The 21,189-nt window shown below is 37.9% G+C and overlaps 1 protein-coding gene across 4 annotated transcripts in view; it reads left to right on the top strand.

Moving 5' to 3' along the window:
- Positions 1–12: 12 nt before the first annotated feature.
- Positions 13–21,189, top strand: part of LOC103099491 (zinc finger protein 420-like) — a 32,825-nt gene continuing 11,648 nt past the window's right edge. Inside the window, exons 1-5 of one of the 4 annotated variants that reach the window (XM_016430304.2) lie at positions 13–6,720; positions 6,939–7,269; positions 8,162–8,249; positions 15,630–15,756; positions 17,062–17,157. In XM_016430304.2, the coding sequence (XP_016285790.1) occupies positions 7,139–7,269; positions 8,162–8,249; positions 15,630–15,756; positions 17,062–17,157 (442 nt within the window). In that variant the 5' untranslated portion in view covers positions 13–6,720; positions 6,939–7,138. Of the gene's footprint in view, positions 7,270–8,161; positions 8,250–15,629; positions 15,757–17,061; positions 17,158–21,189 lie in introns of all 4 variants that reach the window. The other 3 variants (XM_016430321.2, XM_016430305.2, XM_056822264.1) reach the window with 3 other exon arrangements.

Here is a 21,189-nt window from a genome sequence, read left to right on the forward strand (position 1 = left end):
GGTTGGGGGGGAGAGAGAGAGGAGAGAGGAGAGAGACTACAATTTCCAAGACGCTATTGGCTGAGTGTTTTTCCCTTCGTCTACCCCTTAGGCCAACCCCACTCCACCGCTCCACTCGCCCCATTCCCCAAGGTTTTATTTTTATAGTGGTTCTCATTTTCCAAAAGTTCTGTTAGTTCTTGAACTGACGTTTTAATCCCTGCCCAGCATCTAGGCTCTGGTCTCCCCTAGTTAGGTTAGAGAAGAGGGGAAATAGAGCGATTTATCTGCCATTCAAAAGGCCATCATCATAGTCTGTTTCCATAGAAACTATTCCTTTTTTTTTTCCCCGTCCCGTCCTCCCCTGCCCCTCACCTATCCCAGGACCTTGAAAGACTTTTTTTTTTTGGGGGGGGGGGATGCTCTCTTAAAGCTGAGGGGTCCTTTTCAGAGAAATGACCTTCCATCTTCTTGCCCTACGGCTTCGTCGGCTAACGGTTTCAAGTTCACATTCCCAAATCGCAACTTCAAACTGCCTATGAACCCACCAATCCAAAGAGGAAAGTAATCGCTTTGGGTGGCTGGACAGAGGAGCGGGGCATGCAAAAAATGTTCTCGGTAACTGGGAAGAGGAAGAATGGAGCAGCTAGGGAAACACTCCACAGAGAGGAGCCAGTGGAGGGCGGGGCCCCTGTTAGGGACTTTGATGGAGTGGAGCTTGCTAACGCTTGTTTGTAGGGTCTTACCTACAGGCTCCTGGGCTGCTAAGGACACGAGGAAGGGTAAAACAGTAAAGGAAAGAGCAGATGAGATTGGTTTATCTCCAGCCTCAGAAAGATTCCTCAAGTGATACACTATGTGTGTGTTGGGGATGGAGGTGGGGGCAGAATAAAAAGAGAAATATGAATACAGTAGAGTGCATCCTGGGGTCAGGAAGAATGAAAAATTAACTTAAAGGTAAAGGAGCTTTGGTGACTCAGAAGAAAATGTTGAAATAAAGATTCCATGATAGAACTGTAGGTCTCTAGGTAAAACAGAAATGAAAATTTCAGTTCAGGGGCAGTTGGGTGGCTCAGTGAACCAATCTGGAGGCCTGGAGATCTGAGCTCCTGGGTTCAAATTTGACCTCAGACACTTCCCAGCTGTGTGACCCTGAGCAAGTAACTTAACCCCAGTTGCCTAGCCCTTACAGCTCTTCTGCTTTGGAAGGCACAGATTGTAAAACGGAATAAGGGTTTTTTATAAAATTCCCTTCAGATAAATTTTGTTACTTTATATTAACTCTTAAAGGTGGGTTTTGAAATAGAAGGGATTTGAAACAAGGTAGGTTATATAACATCATTGAACATGGAGGTGAATTAGATGGTGTTGAAGAGTACACATGCTGTGATGATATTGATAGGGACAAAGATGCCTGATATAACTTAAAAAATTTTTCCCCTTTTTTTATTTAGAATATTTTTCCTTAGTTACATGATTCATGATCCCCCCCCCTTTTCCTCCCCACTCCTGAATCCAACAAGCAGTTCCTCTGGGTTATACATGTATCATTGTTCAAAACCTATTTCTATGTTATTCATATCTGTAGTAGCATAATCCTTTAACATCAAAACCCTAGTCACATCCCTATCACACTATGTGATCGATCATATATTTTTCTAATGCACTTCTGTTTCCACAGTTCTTCCTCTGGATGTGGACAGCATTTTTTCTCACAAGTTCTTCTGAATTGTTCTGGGTCACTGCATTGCTGCTAGTAAAAAAGTCCATTACATTTGATTGTGCATAATTTTTTTTTAATTACTTTGTATGGGGGCAGCTAGGTAGCTCAGTGGATTGAAAACCAGGCCTAGAGACAGAAGGTTTAAATCTGACCTCAGACACTTCCTAGCTGTGTGACCCTGGGCAAGTCATTTAACCCCCATTACCTAGCCCTTACCATTTTTCTTCCTTAGAACCAATACCTAGTATTGATTTGATTCTAAGATGGAAGGTAAGGTTTTAAAGAAAATTACTATATAACTTAGAAACTTTGGGTTCTGGTTCTATCCCTCCAACTAATTAGATGTCTATTAAGCTTTTTTTCTGATTTTATGTTGACATTTTTCTTGGTTAGGTCCTTTGCTTGCCATGGCATAACATTCCCTGGTCCATTCCACCATTATGTCCTGAACTTGTATATCACTGTGCTTTAGAAACACAATCTTAACAGAGATTAAAAAAAAAGTGTCATATCAAAAATGCACTTGAATTTGTCCCTGAAAAGCCATCTCATCTTATAATCTAAACTTACATAAAAACTAAACTCTTGCTATCCAAAGAATTTTTAAAAAGTGGGCCAAACATTGACACCAGACACAAGCAGAAGTAAAATATAGATGCACTCCTTTCCCTGTTACTTCATTGTCAGTCAGTATACTTTGGGAATGAAGAAGAAAAATGACCACATCTGAGAATTTTCTTCTCAGTAAATGCAAGTGATGGAACCACACCCTTGTGAGTTCCATAGTCTTGTCTGGTTCTGAATCTCCATTCAGATAATCTCAAATGCCTAAAACCACCATAATCAGTGAATCCTGTTAGTATGAACTTTAAATCACTCCACCCTACTTAGTCTAACAAAATCAGGAATGTCTTGTGAACTTTAAATTACTCCACCCTACTTAGATCTTACTTTATGGTGAAGATAAAGTTTTAATCTCCTGATTGAACAATGAAGCTACTTAGTTCTTACTTTATAATGAAGCTAGAATTTTAAGCTAAGTCTATTTTTAGATCTTAATACAAAAAGGTGTTAAGTAACTATAAAGGTTAAATTAATCACAAAAAAAGTTAAGTAACTCACAAAAGGTGAACTTAACAAAGAAGTATTAAGTAACTTTAAAGATATAATCTAATCAAAGAAGATGAGAACTAAAGAATGGGCATTTAGATGAGGGGACACAAGAGTAAAAGGTCTATATATTTGGCTCACTTGCTCTCTCCAGGACTCTTTGCCTCTTTCCCTAGAGAGGTGGCTCTGGCTGGCAGCATGCTAAGCGTTCAGACATCTTGGCATGGTGGCAGCTATTGTCCAGTTTGGCAGTGAGTTTTCCCTTGATACTATACTGGGAGAAGCTGAGCAACTAGTTCAGGTTCAGGCATCTTAGCTGAGCCCTCTTGGAGGTTAGGCTGATTCCTTTCTCCTTTACCTTCCAACACTATCCTCTTAAAAGCCTCTAATCTTCCCCCTGGCACAGGCCAGGTGGGAGAAATCCTACACCCTTTTCCTCTCCGTTATCCTTAATTTCTTTCCTATATATTAATTAAAATCACCATAAATTTCCAGCTGACTTGGGTATTTTATTTAGGATATCCCCTAGTGACCAAAAATTAATTTAGTTAGGTCACAACCCTAAAATTATCCTTACATTAGTATACTTGGCAACCAGTAATTGCTCTTCCTTCTTTAAAAATATCATTGATAATGTCTCTTTTGTATGTTGAAGAAATGATAGTTCAATTAAGTGCAGCTGTGACCGTTACAATGCTTTTTTCTAAGCCTTAAGGTTTCACTTGGCTAGTTGCTATAATGTGGTTGTCACTGCCGCTGACCATGGTGTTGAAAGTTTTTCTAATAACTGAAGTAACACCTTGGTATCTTCCCCAAATAATTTCAAATCCTCTGAAACTATGGAGCATCAAACATTAAAAATGTTTTTAAAACACGTGTATTGCTACAAAGAGAACATGTATTCATCCTTTTTCTTCTACCAGAATTTAGCCAGGCTTTTAAAACAACAAACCCAAGCTTTGGTTTATAAAAATATAAAAATCAGGTACATGTTATTATGTAAAATAAGTCATTTTATCCATATCTATCTTGACCTGACAGATATTTTCAGTCTTTTAAGAGTAATAGAAGTTCTGTGAATTAGGACTTTTTATTTGCTCAAAAAAGACTTTCCTCTCTCTTTCAAAGAGCTCTTAGCTCACTAAGGCTTAATAAAGAAGTTCTTTTTCTTTCCTCTAATACAGCTTAACTTTTATTTTTTATTCAGAATTTAACCAACACCAAATAAAATGAGCATTTCCTTATTCAAAGTAAAGTAGAACAAGAGAATTATACACAAAACTGAAAGTCTCTCTTATGTACAGTTTCCTTTTCCTTTCAGGTATGTAATAAATTAAGTATATCACTTATAAAGCAATTCTTTTGTGTTTTCTTCTGTCCATTACAAAAATTATTTCAGTAATCCTATTTCCTTTCCTTTTCATTTATTTATTTTTGGTCAACCCTACTGATACTCTCCCTCTTCCATCCCCAAAAGAAGAGATCTTATATTCATTTCCTTCTCTCATTTAACACTGCCTTCATCCTGGTTCAGGCTTTCATTATCTAATACCCGAACTATTACAATAGCCTGCTGGTTGGTATTACAACTTTATGTATCTTTCCACTCCAGTTCATTCTCCACTTATCTGACAAATTAATCTTCCTTATACATAGTTCTGACTATGTTGCTCTACTCTCACTCTCTACTCAAAGAACTCTAGTGGCCCCTTATTGCCTCTAGGATCATATATAACCTCCCCCCAACTCCATTTTGTTTTAAAAGGCCTTTAAAGCCCTTCCTACCTTCCCAGTCTTCTTCTACTCTATGACATTGGGATTCTTGCTGTTCCTTAAACAAGACACTCCATCTCCCAACTACATGCATTTATGAATTTTCACTGGATATCTGTCCCCCATACCTGGAACCAACCTTCTACTTCATCACTGCCTTTTGATCCTTTAATGTTAAGGTTGCTAAGTCCTATGTAATCCTGACTGTAACTACATGGTATTTGAATTGTTTCTTTTTAACTGCTTATAGTATTTTTTCCTTGGCTTGGGGGCTCTTGAATTTAGCTATTATATTCCTGGGAGCTGTCATTTAAGAATTTCTTTCTGGAGGTGATTTGTAGATTATTTCAATTTCTATTTTACTGTCTTGTTCAAGAATATCTGGGCAGTTTTCTTTGATGATTTCTTGTATTATAATGTCCAGGTCTTTTTAAAAAAAATCATTATTCATGGATTTCAGGTAGTCCAATAACTCTTAAATTGTCTCTCCTGGATCTAGTTTCCAGATCAGTAGTTTTTCCCTCTTTAGTGCTCTCTCCTTTTACTTTATATTTGTTTCTGTATCTACAGAAATAATGGCATCTGAGAGGCTAATTTGTATTAATAGAATTTTCTACACCAATGAAATCACAGGCCAGGTTTTTAAAAAATAATGGTGATGGGTGAATTAGTTCAGAGAGAGAAAACCAAGGATTAGGGGGAAAGGAGATATCCCCTTTTAAAGGTGGAGATTCTGAGGTAATAAGAACTCAGGGCAAAAACTTTTTAATATTTTTAAAAATTATCTGGAGGAAAGACTGCACAGTGATATCTCCAAGTCTGAAGCAGCTTAGAAGTAACAAGATTTTGGGGATCCTGAGCTAAGTTTTGGCACTAGACAAGGATTCTGAGAGTTTGAGCAATGATGAGAAGGCATTCCTGGCAACACGACTGCATATGGGTGGCAAAATGCACTCATATGGTGTGGGAAATGTGATGTACTGAGTTTGGAGAAACAGCTGGAATCCGGTTTGGTTGGAATGTGAAGCACATGGAGCAATATGAGAAAAAAAATCAAGAAAGGGAGCGCCTTGAGAATAGGAACTATTTTTCAGCCACCTTTTTTTTTGGGGGGGGGTATCCTCAGCTTTTAGCAGGCTGCTTGCCACATAGAAGGCGCTTATAAAGTGTTATTTAACTGAACGTGGATTGCTAAGGACTGTCTTTTATTCAGTTTTTCATGGAAAGTGGCAGTTAGACTTCTGCTTAAGAAAGATTATTTTGTCCGTTAAAGTTTTTATATTTCATAGCTTATTGTCCCTCAAAATCACCAGCGGGTTACTCAGGCGTCGATTTCTCCATATCTATAGTCTCTATAGTCTTTGAGCCTGTCCCAAAGCTTGGCTCCCCGCCCTCGCTGGCCCCGCCCCGGGAAGGTCTAACTACATTTTGCCCTTAGTCTGCAGTTTGAGTTCCCTGCGCGCTTTGATGTTCACATTTTTGGAGAGGCGATTTTCTAGCCCTAATTGGAACCGAACTCGGGAGAAGTGAAAAGCACAAAGAAGGGCTGAAACACTGTTGTCATGGAGAAAAACTAGGACTGCTTGGAGCAGAGGGAGGTGATTGAAGCTAAACCGACTCCGATTGACGAAAAGATAGCTCTTCGTCTGCACCCAGAGCTTGGGAGATCGAGCAGGCACGGGAAAAGTATTACCAAAGGACCGAGACCTATATAGGAAGTAATCAGCGAAAGCAGAAGCGGCCTAGCCCGCATTATTCTGGGATTTGTAGTCGCAGGAGATCCTCTAGACGCAAGCGCACTTTCGAGCTTTGTCTGGTAATGCGCGCGCAGGCCTGACGCCATAATTGGTTCTTCGGCCAAACCCCCTCTTATTGGAGGTTAGGCCAGTCCCTGGACTTAGTCTCAGGTACTTCTCTAGTATCCAGCCTCTAACTCCTGTCTTGCTGTGAACTGGAGCTAGGCGGATGGGACGGGGATGGGGCTTGTTGTCCCATCCGTTCTCTCTCCTGGGAAAAAGAGAATGTGTGAGTGTCAGACAACTGCTCTGTGTGTAATGTGTATGTGTGTGTGTGTGCGTACAGAGACACTGCCAGTCACTATATATTCACATTTCAACAGAATAAATACCATCAGGGTAAGGTTTCCTTGTCTCCTAGCAGAGTTCCATGCCTGTATACTATATACTTTATACTTATTGTTTATTGAATTGAATCTAAGTGTTTGTTGAATGAATGAAACTCATCAGTTATCCTTTTGGATGCCCGACTTTCTGGCTTATTTCTAAAGTACCCTGCTGGACCCACACTGATTGCGGTTGCTAGGTTTTGAATGTTGATTATCATTTACTCTTAGTCCACAGCAGTGATACATAGAGTCTACAGGTTTCCAGTAGTGAGTGCCAGAGGAAGAGTTTCCTAATGAAGAGGCAGAGATCTCAGCTGCATAGTGAAGGTCCTGGATAGCCCCTGAACCTCCCAGACTCCGGGAATCAGAAATACATGCCAGGAGCATGCACACCTGACATCTGAGAACTTTGGCCAGAGCTTCTGAAAATGCTAAATAAGGTCGCAGAAGTGACAGAAACGAATCCTGACCAATCTGCCTGGGTAAACAGGACTGAGATAAAAGTAGAATGTCCAAAAACCGGCCTTGGAAAAGCTGACCAGGATGCCTCAGGAGACAGGTAAGAATTACTGAAGGTGGGGACAAGGGGTCACTTGTCTAGAGAGAAGTTTGTGCACTAGACTAGTTGTCTTATAAGTACAGAAAAGTGCAATATTTGACTTTTTCTCCTAGATCATTTGCTTAATAAGGTGGGTATTGTGTCCTTTGGTGGGGCTGATTGCACTTCATTTTGGGATGATTCTGGGAAAGAGTCAAAAGCAAGAGGTATTCTAAAATAATATAATTATCACGATTTAGGGTGGGAAGAAAAACACTTTCTGAGATTGTGAATTGGGGAACATATAAAAATATTTGGTCATATTTCAAAATGCTTGGCATTTTGCAAATAAGGAACATCAAAAAGCAATCTGAATGACACTTCAGGTGGACTGGTTGTCTTAGGAAGTGGTTTTTGGTTGGGACTAGAAACTGTGATTGTTAACACAGAAATGTGATACAGACCTGGAACAGTACTTATAGATCTATAGACCTTCACTGTGATCTGGGGCAATTAAGGTGTTGCAATAGAGGGATGGACCTGGAATCAGGAAGACCCGAGTTCAAATTGACTTCAGACTCTTGGTAGGTGTGTGACCCAGGGTAAGGCAAGTAACTTCTGGTTGCTTCAGTTTCTTCATCTAAAAAATCGGGATAATAATAGAACCCACCTCCCAAAGTTATTATAAGGATGAAATAAAATAATTATAAATCCCTTAAAACAGGTCCTAGCACATATAGTAAGTGCTATGTAAATGTTAGATGCTAGTGTTATCAGTTGAGATTGTCTGGGATGGGGTTTCTTCTAGGTTCTCTTTGACTTTCCTCAAGTTGGAGATAGGGGAGCACATCTTTTGCTGCCTGTTGAATGTGGGAAACAAGACAGGATCTAATGATTCTTTTCTATTTTGCAGCTTTGCCTTTTTAAGAATCTGCCCTTCACAAGAAGGCAGCACTGAGAGGAAGAGCATGACCTCTTGGCTCTTGACTACCAGATTCCAGGTGAGTTGACATTTTAGGGCAAAAAACTCATCATTTTGGTTTCAGAGTGGGAACATTTCCTTTCTTCTTCCTAGAGCTTCTTTTTCTAAAAAGTCAGGTCCATATACCTAAGCCCCAAATGGTCTCATATAGGAGACTAGGACTATTCTAAGGGTCCCTGTTTCCCCTGCCCAATATTCATTCAATCTGCCTAGCAGGATATTCTAATGTACTGTGTTTGGGGCTATGATTTTGTCCTCAAAGATCATATGATTTTCCCTGAGGAGACAACAACATAATGTATACAAAATGATGACTATAATTTTAACAGAAGTAAAAAAATTAATAACATAAGGAAGTACATGAGGGCCAGATGAAAGTGAATAATGGTATAGACAATGTCATAAAAGCTGAGAAAAGGGAAAGGTCAATGTGGCTAGAATAGGCACAGAAGGCTTTTTGAAAGAGATGAGATTTCAGTTGGCCTTGAGGATAGAATTTATGTTGTTAGAGGATGGCAGAGGGTATTCTAGACAAAGAGAACATCAGAGTTCAGAGTTTGGAACTAGAGTGAATATGTCCTCAACAGAAAACCAGTGAGGATACTAGCCTGACTGGAGAAAGGAGGGTACATTTTAGTAAGCAGTGGGAAATAGGTTTGTAATCTAGTAGGGGCCATATTGAAGAGAATTTTGAATGGCAATGTGAAGAGATATAAATTTATCTTGAGGTTAGCTGAGACAACTTGAGTGATTTTTGGAAAGAGGGGAGTTGAGGTAGAAAAAAAATGGAAAGTGATGTTTGAAGAAGTAGTGACTGGTTTAGTAGAAGGATGAAAGAGTTGGGGATGATTTCAAGGTTAGACAAGATTAGACAGAATGATGATGTAGGTAATATCCATGAAAAGATCTAATTAAGTTATCTGGTGATCTTGTGGAAAATCTGGAGCAATATGGTGGGATAACATGACTAAAAAGTGAATGGTCCCACATTAATGTGACAAGATGTCTCCAGTGGAGTACCCCAGGGATCCACACTTGGCTATGTACTGTTTAACATTTGTATTAATAAACTGGATAAGGTATAGATGTCATACTAATAAAACTTATAGATTATACAAAGGTAAGAGCAGTAGCTAACATCTGATGATAGAACTTAAAAGAATCCTTGATCTAAGGTCATTTTTATTAGGAATACATATAAAGTTATATACTTGTATTTAAGAAATTGACTTCAAAATGACAAAAAGTTGGTATGGTGAGATAGCAGGTCATCTGAAAAAGATGTGGGGATTTTAATAGATTGTAAGCTATATATATAATAGCCAAAAAATTTAGTCCCTCCCTCACTATCTCTTATACACACATACAATATGTATCAGAAATGGAACACTTCTTGACTCTGAGGCTTGGGTCTCAGTAAGTGTTGGACAGAGGTGGGTAGGGCATGCAAAAATGTCCTCTGGTGCGGTAGAGAGGGGGAATGGAGCAATCCTCTCTGGGCTGCCCTAGCATTCATGCCATGGCTTTGCCAACATAGCACTAATGGGATGGCCAGCCTCAGAAGTAAATAAGTTCTTCTTCACTTGAGGTCTTCAAGAAAAAAATACATGATAGTAACTATTCAATAGTTTTTGACTGAGTGGTAAGGATTCTTTTTGGAAACTAGATGGTTATTGAGGGTCCCTTACAACTCTGAAATTCCATGACCCTCTATCTATTTGTGGCCAAGTCCTAATGTAATCAGTAATAATCACTGAAACATGTCCTATATGATATAGTTTTTATACCTAAAAAATTCAAATATTATCTCTTGTTCTGAAGATTCTTGCAGTGGTTTGGGAAGACCTGCTGAGATCTATCCTAGAAACCTGAGTATGGAGATTATTAATATTATATTTTCATTGAGAAAAAAGTTAAATCCCTAGGTAGCTTCTCCCAGAAGAAATTATATAATCTGAAGTTTTGCAGTTTTGTGGTCCATAACAAACCAAATTTTATATTACTTAGCTATTTAGATTTATCATGAGCCAAATTTTATATTTACATATCACAATTTCTAAATTAAACACTTTTTTTTCATAGTTTTGGGAAAAAAACAAGCTTCACAGTTCATTTCATTATCTGTGAATCTACATCTATTTTTTGCTTGTTTTATCCTTAATGGATCAGTATCAAGTCTCAAAGGTCAGTGATAATCATAATTTTATCAATAGAAACCTTCATATTCAGTTGCACTGGATTTAAAACACAACAGTTCACTGGGAATTTCCACTATTGACCTGGGCTATAGTATATTATAATTTAGAGTTAGAAGAAAAAACTTAGACATCTTCTAAGCTTCTTGTTTGCTAACTAGAAGTTACTAGATATTTTAAGAATTTAAAATTTACATAATGAAGTATTATCCTTTAAAATTCATGCAAATATATAAATACTTATATTCAATTCAGTTCAAGAAGAATTTATTAGAATCTTCTCTATGTCATATCCTGTTATAGGTGCTCATAACATAAAATTAAAAAATTATATAGTCTTTGTCCTTAAGAAAATTCAGTTCTACTAGAATGTAAATATGTTTGGTGGAAAGAATTTGAATTTTGAAATAGGAAATATATGTACCACAAATTCTTAAGATGTGTGATGGTTTTTTGAAACTTGAAAAGCAGACTTAATGTTTTATATTTTTGGCCAAATTTCTCCAAATACTCTTCCAATTTTTCTTGGGAATATTCTCTGCCTATAGACCCCTGGACTAAGATGTTTATTCCATCAATATATATTAGTTCAGAAAGAGCTCTGTGATGATATTAGCCTTAGGAAACTGACATAGAGGAGCAAGACAATTAAAATAGTAGAACAAGAAGTTTATATTAGAATTGTGAATGTTTTGGGATGCTTTTTTTTTTTAATATTACCATATTGGCCCTGTCCAAAAATGTGTCTTATTTTACATATCCTCTCTAACAGGAAGTTGATGTCATTTTTTCATTAGTCCTCTTGAGTCAAGTTTGGTATTGTGTTGAGTTTAGTTCTTAAATCTTTGGAAACTGGTCATTTTTACAATGTTATTGTTATAGTTGTCCTTTGCTAACTTCACTTGGCATCAGTTCATAAAGTCTTCTGAGTCTTCTCTGCAACTATCTCTTTCATCATTTCTGACAACACATTAATATTCTATTACATCCATATATCATAATTGGTTCAGCAATTCCCAGTTTGTAATCCTCCTTTTCCAGTTCTTTGCCTGCTATAAATATATTTATACACGTTAGAATTTTTCTTCTTTCATTGATTGTTTTTAAAGGTAAAGACCTAATAGTGGTATTGCTGAGTCAAAGGGTATAGTCAAGAAACTTTTTTTTTCCATTTGAATTTATTTAGTCAATTTAGAACATTATTCCTTGGTTACAATAATCACATTATTTCCCTCCCTCCCCTCCACCCACTCTTCCTGCAACCAGCATGCAATTTCATTGGGTATTACTTGTGTCCTTGATCAGAACCTATTTCCATGTTGTTGTTTGCACTAGGAGGTTCATTTAGAGTCTACATCCCCAACAATATGCCTTCAATTCATGTATTCAAGCAGTTGTTTTTCTTTGGTGTTTTTACTTCCACAGTGTTTCCTCTGGATGTGGATAGTGGTTTTTCTTGTAGGTTCCTCTGAGTTGTTCAGGGTCATTGCATTGACACTAATGGAGAAGTCCATTACATTCGATTGTACCAGTGTATCAGTCTCTCTGTACAATGTTTTCCTGGTTCTGCTCCTCTCACTCTGCATCAATTCCTGGAGGTTGTTCCAGTCCCCATGGAATTCCTCCATTTTATTATTCCTTTGAGCACAATAGTATTCCATCACCAACATATGCCACAATTTATTCAGTCATTCCCCAATTGAAGGGCATCCCCTCGTTTTCCAATTTTTTGCCACCACAAAGAGCACAGCTATGAATATTTTTGCACATGTCTTTTTCCTTATTATCTCTTTGGGGGACAAACCCAGCAGTGCTGGATCAAAGGACAGACAGTCTTTTAGCGCCCTTTGGGCATAGTTCCAAATTGCCCTCCAGAATGGTTGGATCAATTCACAACTTCACCAGCAATGAATTAGTGTCCCTACCTTGCCACATCCCCTCCAGCATTCATTACTTTCCTTTGCTGTCATGTTAGCCAATCTGCTAAGTGTGAGGTGATACCTCAGAGTTGTTTTGATTTGCATTTCTCCAATTATAAGAGATTTAGAACACTTTTTCATGTGTTTATTAATAGTTTTGATTTCTTTAACTGAAAATTGCCTATTCGTGTCCCTTGCCCATTTATCAATTGGAGAATGGCTTAATTTTTTGTACAACTGGTTTAGTTCTTTATAAATTTGAGTAATTAAACCTTTGTCAGAGGTTTTTGTAATGAAGATTGTTTCCCAATTTGTTGCTTCCTTTCTAATTTTGGATGCATTAGTTTTATTTGTACAAAACCTTTTTAATTTGATGTAATCAAAATTACTGATTTTACATTTTGTGATTTTTTTCTAGCTCTTGCGTGGTTTTAAAGACTTTCCTTTCCCAAAGTTCTGACAAGTATACTATTCTGTGTTTGCCTAATTTGCTTATAGTTTTCTTCTTTATATTCAGGTCATTCACCCATTCTGAGTTTATCTTGGTGTAGGGTGTGAGATGTTGATCCAAACCTTATCTTTCCCATACTGTCTTCCAATTTTCCCAGCAGTTTTTATTAAATAGTGGGTTTTAGTCCCCCAAACTAGGATCTTTGGGTTTATCATAGACTGTCTTGCTGACATCATTTACTCCAAGTCTATTCCACTGATCTTCCTTTCTGTCTCTTAGTCAGTACCAAATTGTTTTGATGACCACTACTTTATAGTATAGTTTGAGATCTGGTACTGCAAGTCCTCCTTCCTTTGCATTTTTTTCATGATTTCCCTGGATTTCCTTGATCTTTTGTTTTTCCAAATGAACTTTGTTATTTTTTTTCTAATTCAGTAAAGAAGTTTTTTGGTAGTTCAATGGGTATGTCACTAAATAAGTAAATTAATTTGGGTAGGATTGTCATTTTTATTATGTTAGCTCATCCCACCCATAAGCAATCAATGTTTTTTCCAATTGTTTAGATCTAGTTTTAATTGTGTGGAGAGTGTTTTGTAGTTGTGTTCATATAGTTCCTGTGTTTGTCTTGGCAGATAGATTCCTAAGTATTTTATATTGTCTAGGGTGATTTTAAATGGAATTTCTTTTTAATTCTTGCTGCTGAAATGGGTTGGAGATATATAGAAATGCTGATGACTTAGGTGGGTTTATTTTGTATCCTGCAACTTTGCTAAAATTGTTGATTGTTTCAACTAGTTTTTTGGTTGATTCTCTAGTATTCTTTAAGTAAACCATCACGTCATCCTCAAAGAGTGATAGCTTGGTCTCCTCATTGCCAATTTTAATACTTTCAATTTCTTTTTCTTCCCTAATTGCTTCTGCTAGTGTTTCTAGTACAATGTTAAATAATAGAGGTAATAATGGGCATCCTTGTTTCACTCCTGATTTTATTGGGAAGGCTTCTTTCTAGTTTATTCCCATTGCAGATGATATTTGCTGATGGTTTGAGATATATGCTGTTTATTATTTTTAGGAAAGGCCCTTCTATTCCTATACTTTCTAGTGTTTTCAATAGGAATGAGTGTTTTATTTTATCAAAGGCTTTTTCTGCATGTATTGAGATAATCATGTGATTTTTGTCAGTTTGCTTGTTAATATGGTTAATTATGTGGATGATTTTCCTAATATTGAACCATCCAGTCAAGAAACTCTTACACATGGTTTTAAATTGCTTTCCAGAATAACTATTCAATAATTATGAACATTTTTTTTAAAAAGGAGTCATGCTCTAACAGAGGGCTCCTCCAGCATCCTAGGAATGTCACTGATCAACCCCAGTAGCTGGGATTCCCCCATCATCTGCCCCTCCCACCACAGGACCAGAATCTCTACCCCAGGGCTATAGTTGAATACAAGGCTCCAAGGAAGCCCTTGACCATGAATCTTTCCCAGAAGAAAAGGGGTTGTGGTTGCATACACTCACCACACTGGTACCAGAGCTGCTTGGTCTCCAATGGCACACAAAGTGCTCTCTGGGGGCATGCACCACCCCCTGCCCCATTTCCTTACTAGAAAAGCAGAGGGACTTGGGCAGAGCTGCCCCCCCTCTCCCTCTCCACCATGGCTGATGACATTTTTTCACATGCTCCGCCCCTCTGCCCAACAGCCATTGGGAATACACGGGGTAAGGTGGGCAGCTCACAGGTAACAGAGCTTGAGGGGAGCAGAGTGCTTGGGTCACTCCCCTCCCCCTCTCCACACTCACTGGGGACATTTCTTACTTTACCACCACCCCATACCCAGCAACCCAATAGGAGCACTTCCTCCCTCCCCTGTGTGGGGTAAAGGGGGTGGGGGCTAGGCACACCTGGCACTTGGTGTGGAGAAGGGGCAATGCACTCCATCTCCAAAAGAGTCACTATCCCAGACCTAGCCCATTCTACTAAGTCACTTCTAGACCTCCCTCTGTTCTCTCCCCATCTCCACCCAAACCCCCTCCCCCAAATCTTAGAAAAGGGCCTTTAAAGAGGGTGTACTTTGGTCCCAAGGCAGTGACTGATACCTTAGGTTTATTTATACATACCATCTTCCCTCCCTTCCTCATAACACACACAGCTATGACCTTCCTACTCCCATATAGGTTTCATTTGGTCTGTATTCTAAGCTTTGCTGTAGTTTTCAGGAATAGTTTCAATTGTAATGTTCCACTGGGGAAAACTAGGAAAAATAGGTGATGTTAAAGGGAAGTAATTTGCAGTTCAATAGAGAAGGAAGAATTTGCTAACATTTAGAGGTTCACAAAAATGCATTAGACTGCTTTATGGGGGAATAATTCATTGGAAGCATTCCTGAAAACTACGGCAAAGCTCCATGACTTCCAAAATCTTTCACCTTTAAGGTTCTATCATTTTTCTGTGAAGGCTTCCCTTGTCCCTGAAACCCAGGTGAATCTCTTTCCTCTCTGAATTCATTCAAACAGTTTAGCAGCTTACTGTGTGTACAAGGTTGTATTCTCTAATTTTATTTTACATGAATTCTCTCCCAAGCAAAACACTCTGCTCTTTAAGGACATTGACCATGTCTTTTACATGTTCACTGTCCTTTTTTTTTTTTTAAGGTCAGTAACGTACAAAGGACATAATAGAGAACAATTAAATTATCTGATTGACTTGGAACTCTCAGACCCCTAAACTTTATCAGAATATATAACCTGGTCTGTTCTCTCTGGTGCTAACTTTTCTCAGTATTATTAACAGTTGTCCCCATGTTGTGCTAAAATGTGTTTGACATTTTAGGAGTCATTGACATTCAAGGATGTAGCTGTGGACTTCACCCAGGAGGAGTGGGGGAAATTAGACTCTGGTCAGAAATACCTGTATAGGGATGTGATGCTGGAGAACTACAGGAACCTGGTCTCACTGGGTAAGAGTTGGTTTTCTTTGTGATTTAGGATCAGACTGTCTATTAGAATATCTTTGTTTTCTCAGATAATAAAATATACTTATATGTGTTATGGGAGCAGGGAGGCATGAAGCACTCTGAAGTGTTTATATGTTTTGGGACTTGGAATTAAATGATCAAAAAATCCTAAGTTCTTTTGGGTACAGGAACAGGGTATTCTTGCTTCATCTATCCTTTTGAGGGGTATACACTTTATAAAGTATGAAATGGATTTGATGTTGTCATGATCTCATCCTTCAGAGTCTATGAAGAAGAGATTTGAATTATTCTATTACTGTTCTTTGCCTCTCACATGTAAGCCAGAGGAAATGTGGGTTTCAAGACTGTGAATTGCCAAAACTGTAAAGATAATTTTTAGTGTCTTGATTTAAATAAAAAATAAGTGGTCGCCATGGGAAAAATTCCCAAATATGAAAATACCCAAGTCAGCTGGGTTTTATGGAGATTTTAATTAATACAAATGAAGGAATTTAAGGGAAGGGAGAGAGAGAGAGAAAGAGAAAATAGTAGGAAAGGCCTAGGCCTGAGCCTTAAGAGAGACTAGTCAGTCTTTTATCACTCACCACAAGATTGTCCTAAAGCAAACTCCAGTCCTTCACTGAAATTCTCAACTCCTGAACTCAGTTCAGAGACCCAGCTCCTCCAAACTAACTCCAAACTCCAACTAGGTTCAGAGAGCCAGATCCTCCAAACTAACCCCAAACTCCCACTAAGTTCAGAGAGACTCCTCTGAACTCCTGACCTCCTTTTAAAGAGACTTTTCTCTTATGTCACCTCCCCTAAATTTTCACATCTATCAATGACAGTAGAAGCTTTTCCCCAGGACTGTCCATTACTAGTTCACATCTTCTTTTGTTATCATCTTCTTTGATTAGATTATATCTTCTGAGTATTTCACATCTCTTTGCTAAGCTTGCCCTTTGTAAGTTGCTTGCCCTTTTAGTGATTAATTTGACCTTTATAGGTACTTAGCATCCTTTTGTATTAGATCTAAAAATAGACCACCTAGTTTAGGATTTTTGCTTCACTATAAGTATGAGTTGTGGACTTTTCATTGTTCAATCAGGAATTTTACAACTTTATATTCCCCTAAGGCACTGTCTGAATTGGGTGGAGTAATTTTAAAGTTCTCAACACATTCCTAACTAAGTACCTCCATTGTAGAAAATGGGGAATAGCTTAATCAAATCTCCTGAAGTAGAGTCTGAGCAGTTTTAAGATTCACACACACTAATACCCAAATCCTTTGTTTTTCCATATGATCAGGGCATCAAGGTTCCAAACCATATGTGATTTCCCAGTTGGAACAAGGACAAGAGCCTTGGATAGTAGAGAGAGAAATCTCAAGAAATGACCATAAAGGTGAGTAATGGAACAAACTACATTGGAGTCACTGTAAGTAACAATTAAATGGGTTAAAGGGGCAGTTAGGTAGTTCAGTGGATAGAGAGCCAGGTCTTGAATAAGGGAGTAACTGGGTTCAAATGTGACCTCAGACACTTCTTGGTTGTATGACCCTGGGAAAGTCACTTAATTCTCATTTCCTAGCCCTTACTGCTCTTCTGCCTTGGAACTGATACTTGGCATCAATTTACAAAACCCTCTAAGGCAGAAGAGACAATGGGAATTAAATGACTTGACCAGGGTCACACAGCCAGGAAGTATCTGGGGTCAAATTCGAACCCAGGACCACCCATCTCTAAGCCTGGCTCTCAAATACTTGAGCCACATAGCTGCCCCAGTAAGGATTTTAAGTATACAAACAAGCAATTATGATGGTTTGTAATATTCAAATTATTTATGTAATAATTTACCTCTAAGCCTTCCTGACCTATGAAGAAAACTGAAGTCTTTTGGCATGAACCCCCTCAAGTATCTTTACTTCAATATGTCATAAATCTTTGTAATCTTAGAGTTGAATTAGACATGTGTTTTAACCCAAATTCTCATCAAATGCAGAAATCTTAAAAACCAAAGAATATCACAACCAAATATGAAATAGTCTGTTTTGGTCTATGAAGATTCAAACAAATTTCTAAACCCATCTTCTATCTGAGGTATAATGTTGGATATTTTAGGCTAAGATGTATGGGGAGAAGTGGTAGTTTGTCCCTGTTTTGAAGATGTGTAACCTATACTTGAACTTTTCTAGGGACAGGAATTTCTTGACTTTCTGAGATAGCCTGCTGCATTTTAGAAGGATCATAGATCATAAAACTAGAGGGGGGATGAAAGTGTCATCTAATCAAGTCTCTCATTTTACAAATAGAAGGATGAGGTTCAGGCAGATTTAATGATTTGTCCAGGGCCACTCAGACAGAATAATCAGTTGTGGGATTTGAAACTTAGCTTCTTCAACTCCAAAGCCAGTGCCCAATCTACCACCTGTAATGTTTAATGACGTCTTTTTTTGTTGATCTGAAATTTGCCTTTTGTTAACTTCTTGCTAGTCATTGATCGTAGCTCTGTCCTTTGATGGGAAGAAACAGAAGGTGTACTCTTTGTTCCACATGATACTCATTTATGTATTTGAATATGATGTTTATTACATTTTCTTCCTTTTGTACACATATCTCCAGTTTGAAGGGGATAGGTGTCCCTCATCTTGATTAAAGAACCATGAACAAAAGTGACACAAAGACGGAAAATAAAACAGAAGTTATATTACAGGTTCAGAGTCTGAAAGAACCTTGCTTGACAGGCTAGAACATTTTCCTGAAATTTCAAATTGTGGCAAAATTTAATAGGGATCAGAGTAAGGTCTCTATACTTAAAAAAAATCAACTTCATAAGTTCAAGATGGGGGAAATATGGTTACTCAACAGTCATGTAAAAGAGATCTGTATGTTTTAGTACATCATAACCTCCACTTGAGTCAACAATGTGATGTTGCAGCCAAAACACCTAATATTAAGAGTGGTATAATAACCAAGAAGACTAGGAAAGGACTTTCTACCCTGTCAGACCAGATTTGGAGTATTGCAGTTTAGTTCAGCATACTACATTTAAGGAACTGCACTGAGAAACAACCATAGGAAGGCAATAAAGACTGTGGGTAGAAAGTTTCAAGATTGGTAAAAGAGACTGTGGATTTTTAGACCAGAAAATCTGAGAAGTCAGGCAGTACATGATAGCTGTTTTTAAGTAATTGAAGGGCTGCCTGGGAAAGGCAGTGAGAAAGGGAAAAGCGATTAAATTTGTTTGGTGGATCACAGAGGGCAGAGGAGAGCAGTGGATAGAGGGTGTGGGGAGGTAGATTTATACTTTATGTAAGGAAGAAACTTCCCAACAAAATTGTCCTAAAGTGGAATGGGTGGACCCAACAGGTGTAGTAGGTTTCCTCTCACAAGAAGTCTTCAAGTAAAGATTTCACAACCGCTTGTTTAGAATACTGTAGAGGGGATTATTTTTCTGGTGTTGAGTAGAGTACTTCACAGGCCATGTCTATTCAGTATCAGTGAACACATTGGGATTCTGTGATTCTTTGTTTCTGTGATCCCAAAAGCTATTTTCTTACTTTGGATCCAATTCCCTGTGTCCTCTTCCTAAACCTGAATCTTTTGATTATTCCCTTTGTTGCTAGCATTTGATTCAATTAATAAAAATTCATTAAACACTTAATGTGTACAAGTGACTGTAGTTTGTGTCTTTCTGTGTTTGTAGTCCCTCCTTTTTTTTCTCTTATTCCTTTCATTGCCAAATTTCTCAAATTTGTATTTCGTACTTATTGCTGTAATTTTTTCATTGCACTGTGATTTCTATTCTCTATCCCCCCACCCTGCCAACCTTGCCTCTTAACACTGTACAAAAATAATTCTTTGGATGTCACCTTTGCCTTTTTTCTGACTCAGCCTTATAACCCTTCCCTTTTTTAACCTTCCTTACTCTTTGAGGATATTCATCATCTTTTCTTGATCTCATTCCTTTCCCTTAGGTGATGCTGCAGTATACTAATTTTTCTTTTGCACAATTTTTCTGCCTCATCTCCTTTCTTGTAGAACTGCCCCCTAATTACAAGTATTATTAAAGACTATCCTCAGCACTAATGTTTTTCTCTCTACAATCCCTCCTTCTGAAAGCTCATTCCTTCCAATAATTTCAGTGGCACTCTGTATAGTTAGTGATAACTACCATCCTCAGTCTCTAGACTGTGTCCCATAAGCTTACCTTCTACCTTCCTACCAGCTCTTTTCTACTTGAATGTTTTCTACTTGAGGAAGTCAGAATTTTTTCTCCTAGACTTAACATCCCTTAGAATCCTCATTTTCTATTCCATTACCCTTTCAAAAACAAGATTTACTATCTTTCTCCCCAAATCTGCTTCTCTTTCTGACTTCACTGTTTTGTTTGTTGTAGGGAGCCTTTGTCTCTTCTCACTTATTTCTCATATCTAATTATAAGGTGCTACAATTAGTCTTCACAAAATCTCTTGCTTCCCCTCCCTCATCCCTGTTCCTAATACAATAGTATTTGTATTATATATGTATGTATCTTTGTATAGGTCCTCATTTCCACCTATTTCAAAGGTCTCCCCAGGTCTTCTATTTCCATTCTTTACCTCTTCAAACAATCTTTCCTGTCCCTTTCAGAGTAGCCTTTTTGATCATTTCACTCCTTTGCCACTGTGCGTGAACCCCGACACCAGGCCACAGCCGCACCTCCCGTAACAACTGGCATCCCATGCCCCATATGCCACAAACTTTGCATCTCAGTCTTTGGACTTCAAAGCCACATGAGGGTACATCAATAGATGATCATGCACAAAGACAATCGTCATTCTCGGCTTCCGAGAGACTACTACTATACTCCAAGGTCCTCTTCTCTTTGATCTCTTTTCCCCAATAAAGCATAAAACAGACAATCTTTTTTATTGTCAGTTCTCTTTGCTAGCTTGAATTCATTTTTGGCTTTAGAATTTTACTTTATAGTACCCTGCTTCATTTTTGTATTTGCATTGTTACCTATTCTTGCTTCTATCTTCTGTTCATAGCTTTAAAAAAAATTCTGTCAGTTGTTGAATTCTTTGTGTATCCATATCACCTTAAATAATGTTTGTTTGTTTGTTTTTGCCTTATTGGAATTCCTTCATGTCTTTTAGCATTTCATTTTTCAGAGCTTCTCCTGTGAAACATCTCACTAAAAAATGTAAAATTCAATAAAATATTGAATTTTAGTCAATAGAATCCTCTCTACATTTCCTCTTCACCCTCTAAAATCTCCTCTGATAACAGGAAGCCACTTAAATTTTTTTTAATTTTTAGTTTTTTAAAAATTTTATTTAACTAGATGATTTAGAATAATTTTCCATGGTTACAAGACTCATGTTCCTTCCCTCCCCTACCCCCACTCCCTCCCATTTCTGACGTGCAATTCCACTGGATTTAACATGTGCCA

Source organism: Monodelphis domestica, chromosome 1 (assembly GCF_027887165.1).
Source record: "Monodelphis domestica isolate mMonDom1 chromosome 1, mMonDom1.pri, whole genome shotgun sequence".
NCBI classification, from domain to species: Eukaryota; Metazoa; Chordata; class Mammalia; order Didelphimorphia; family Didelphidae; genus Monodelphis; species Monodelphis domestica.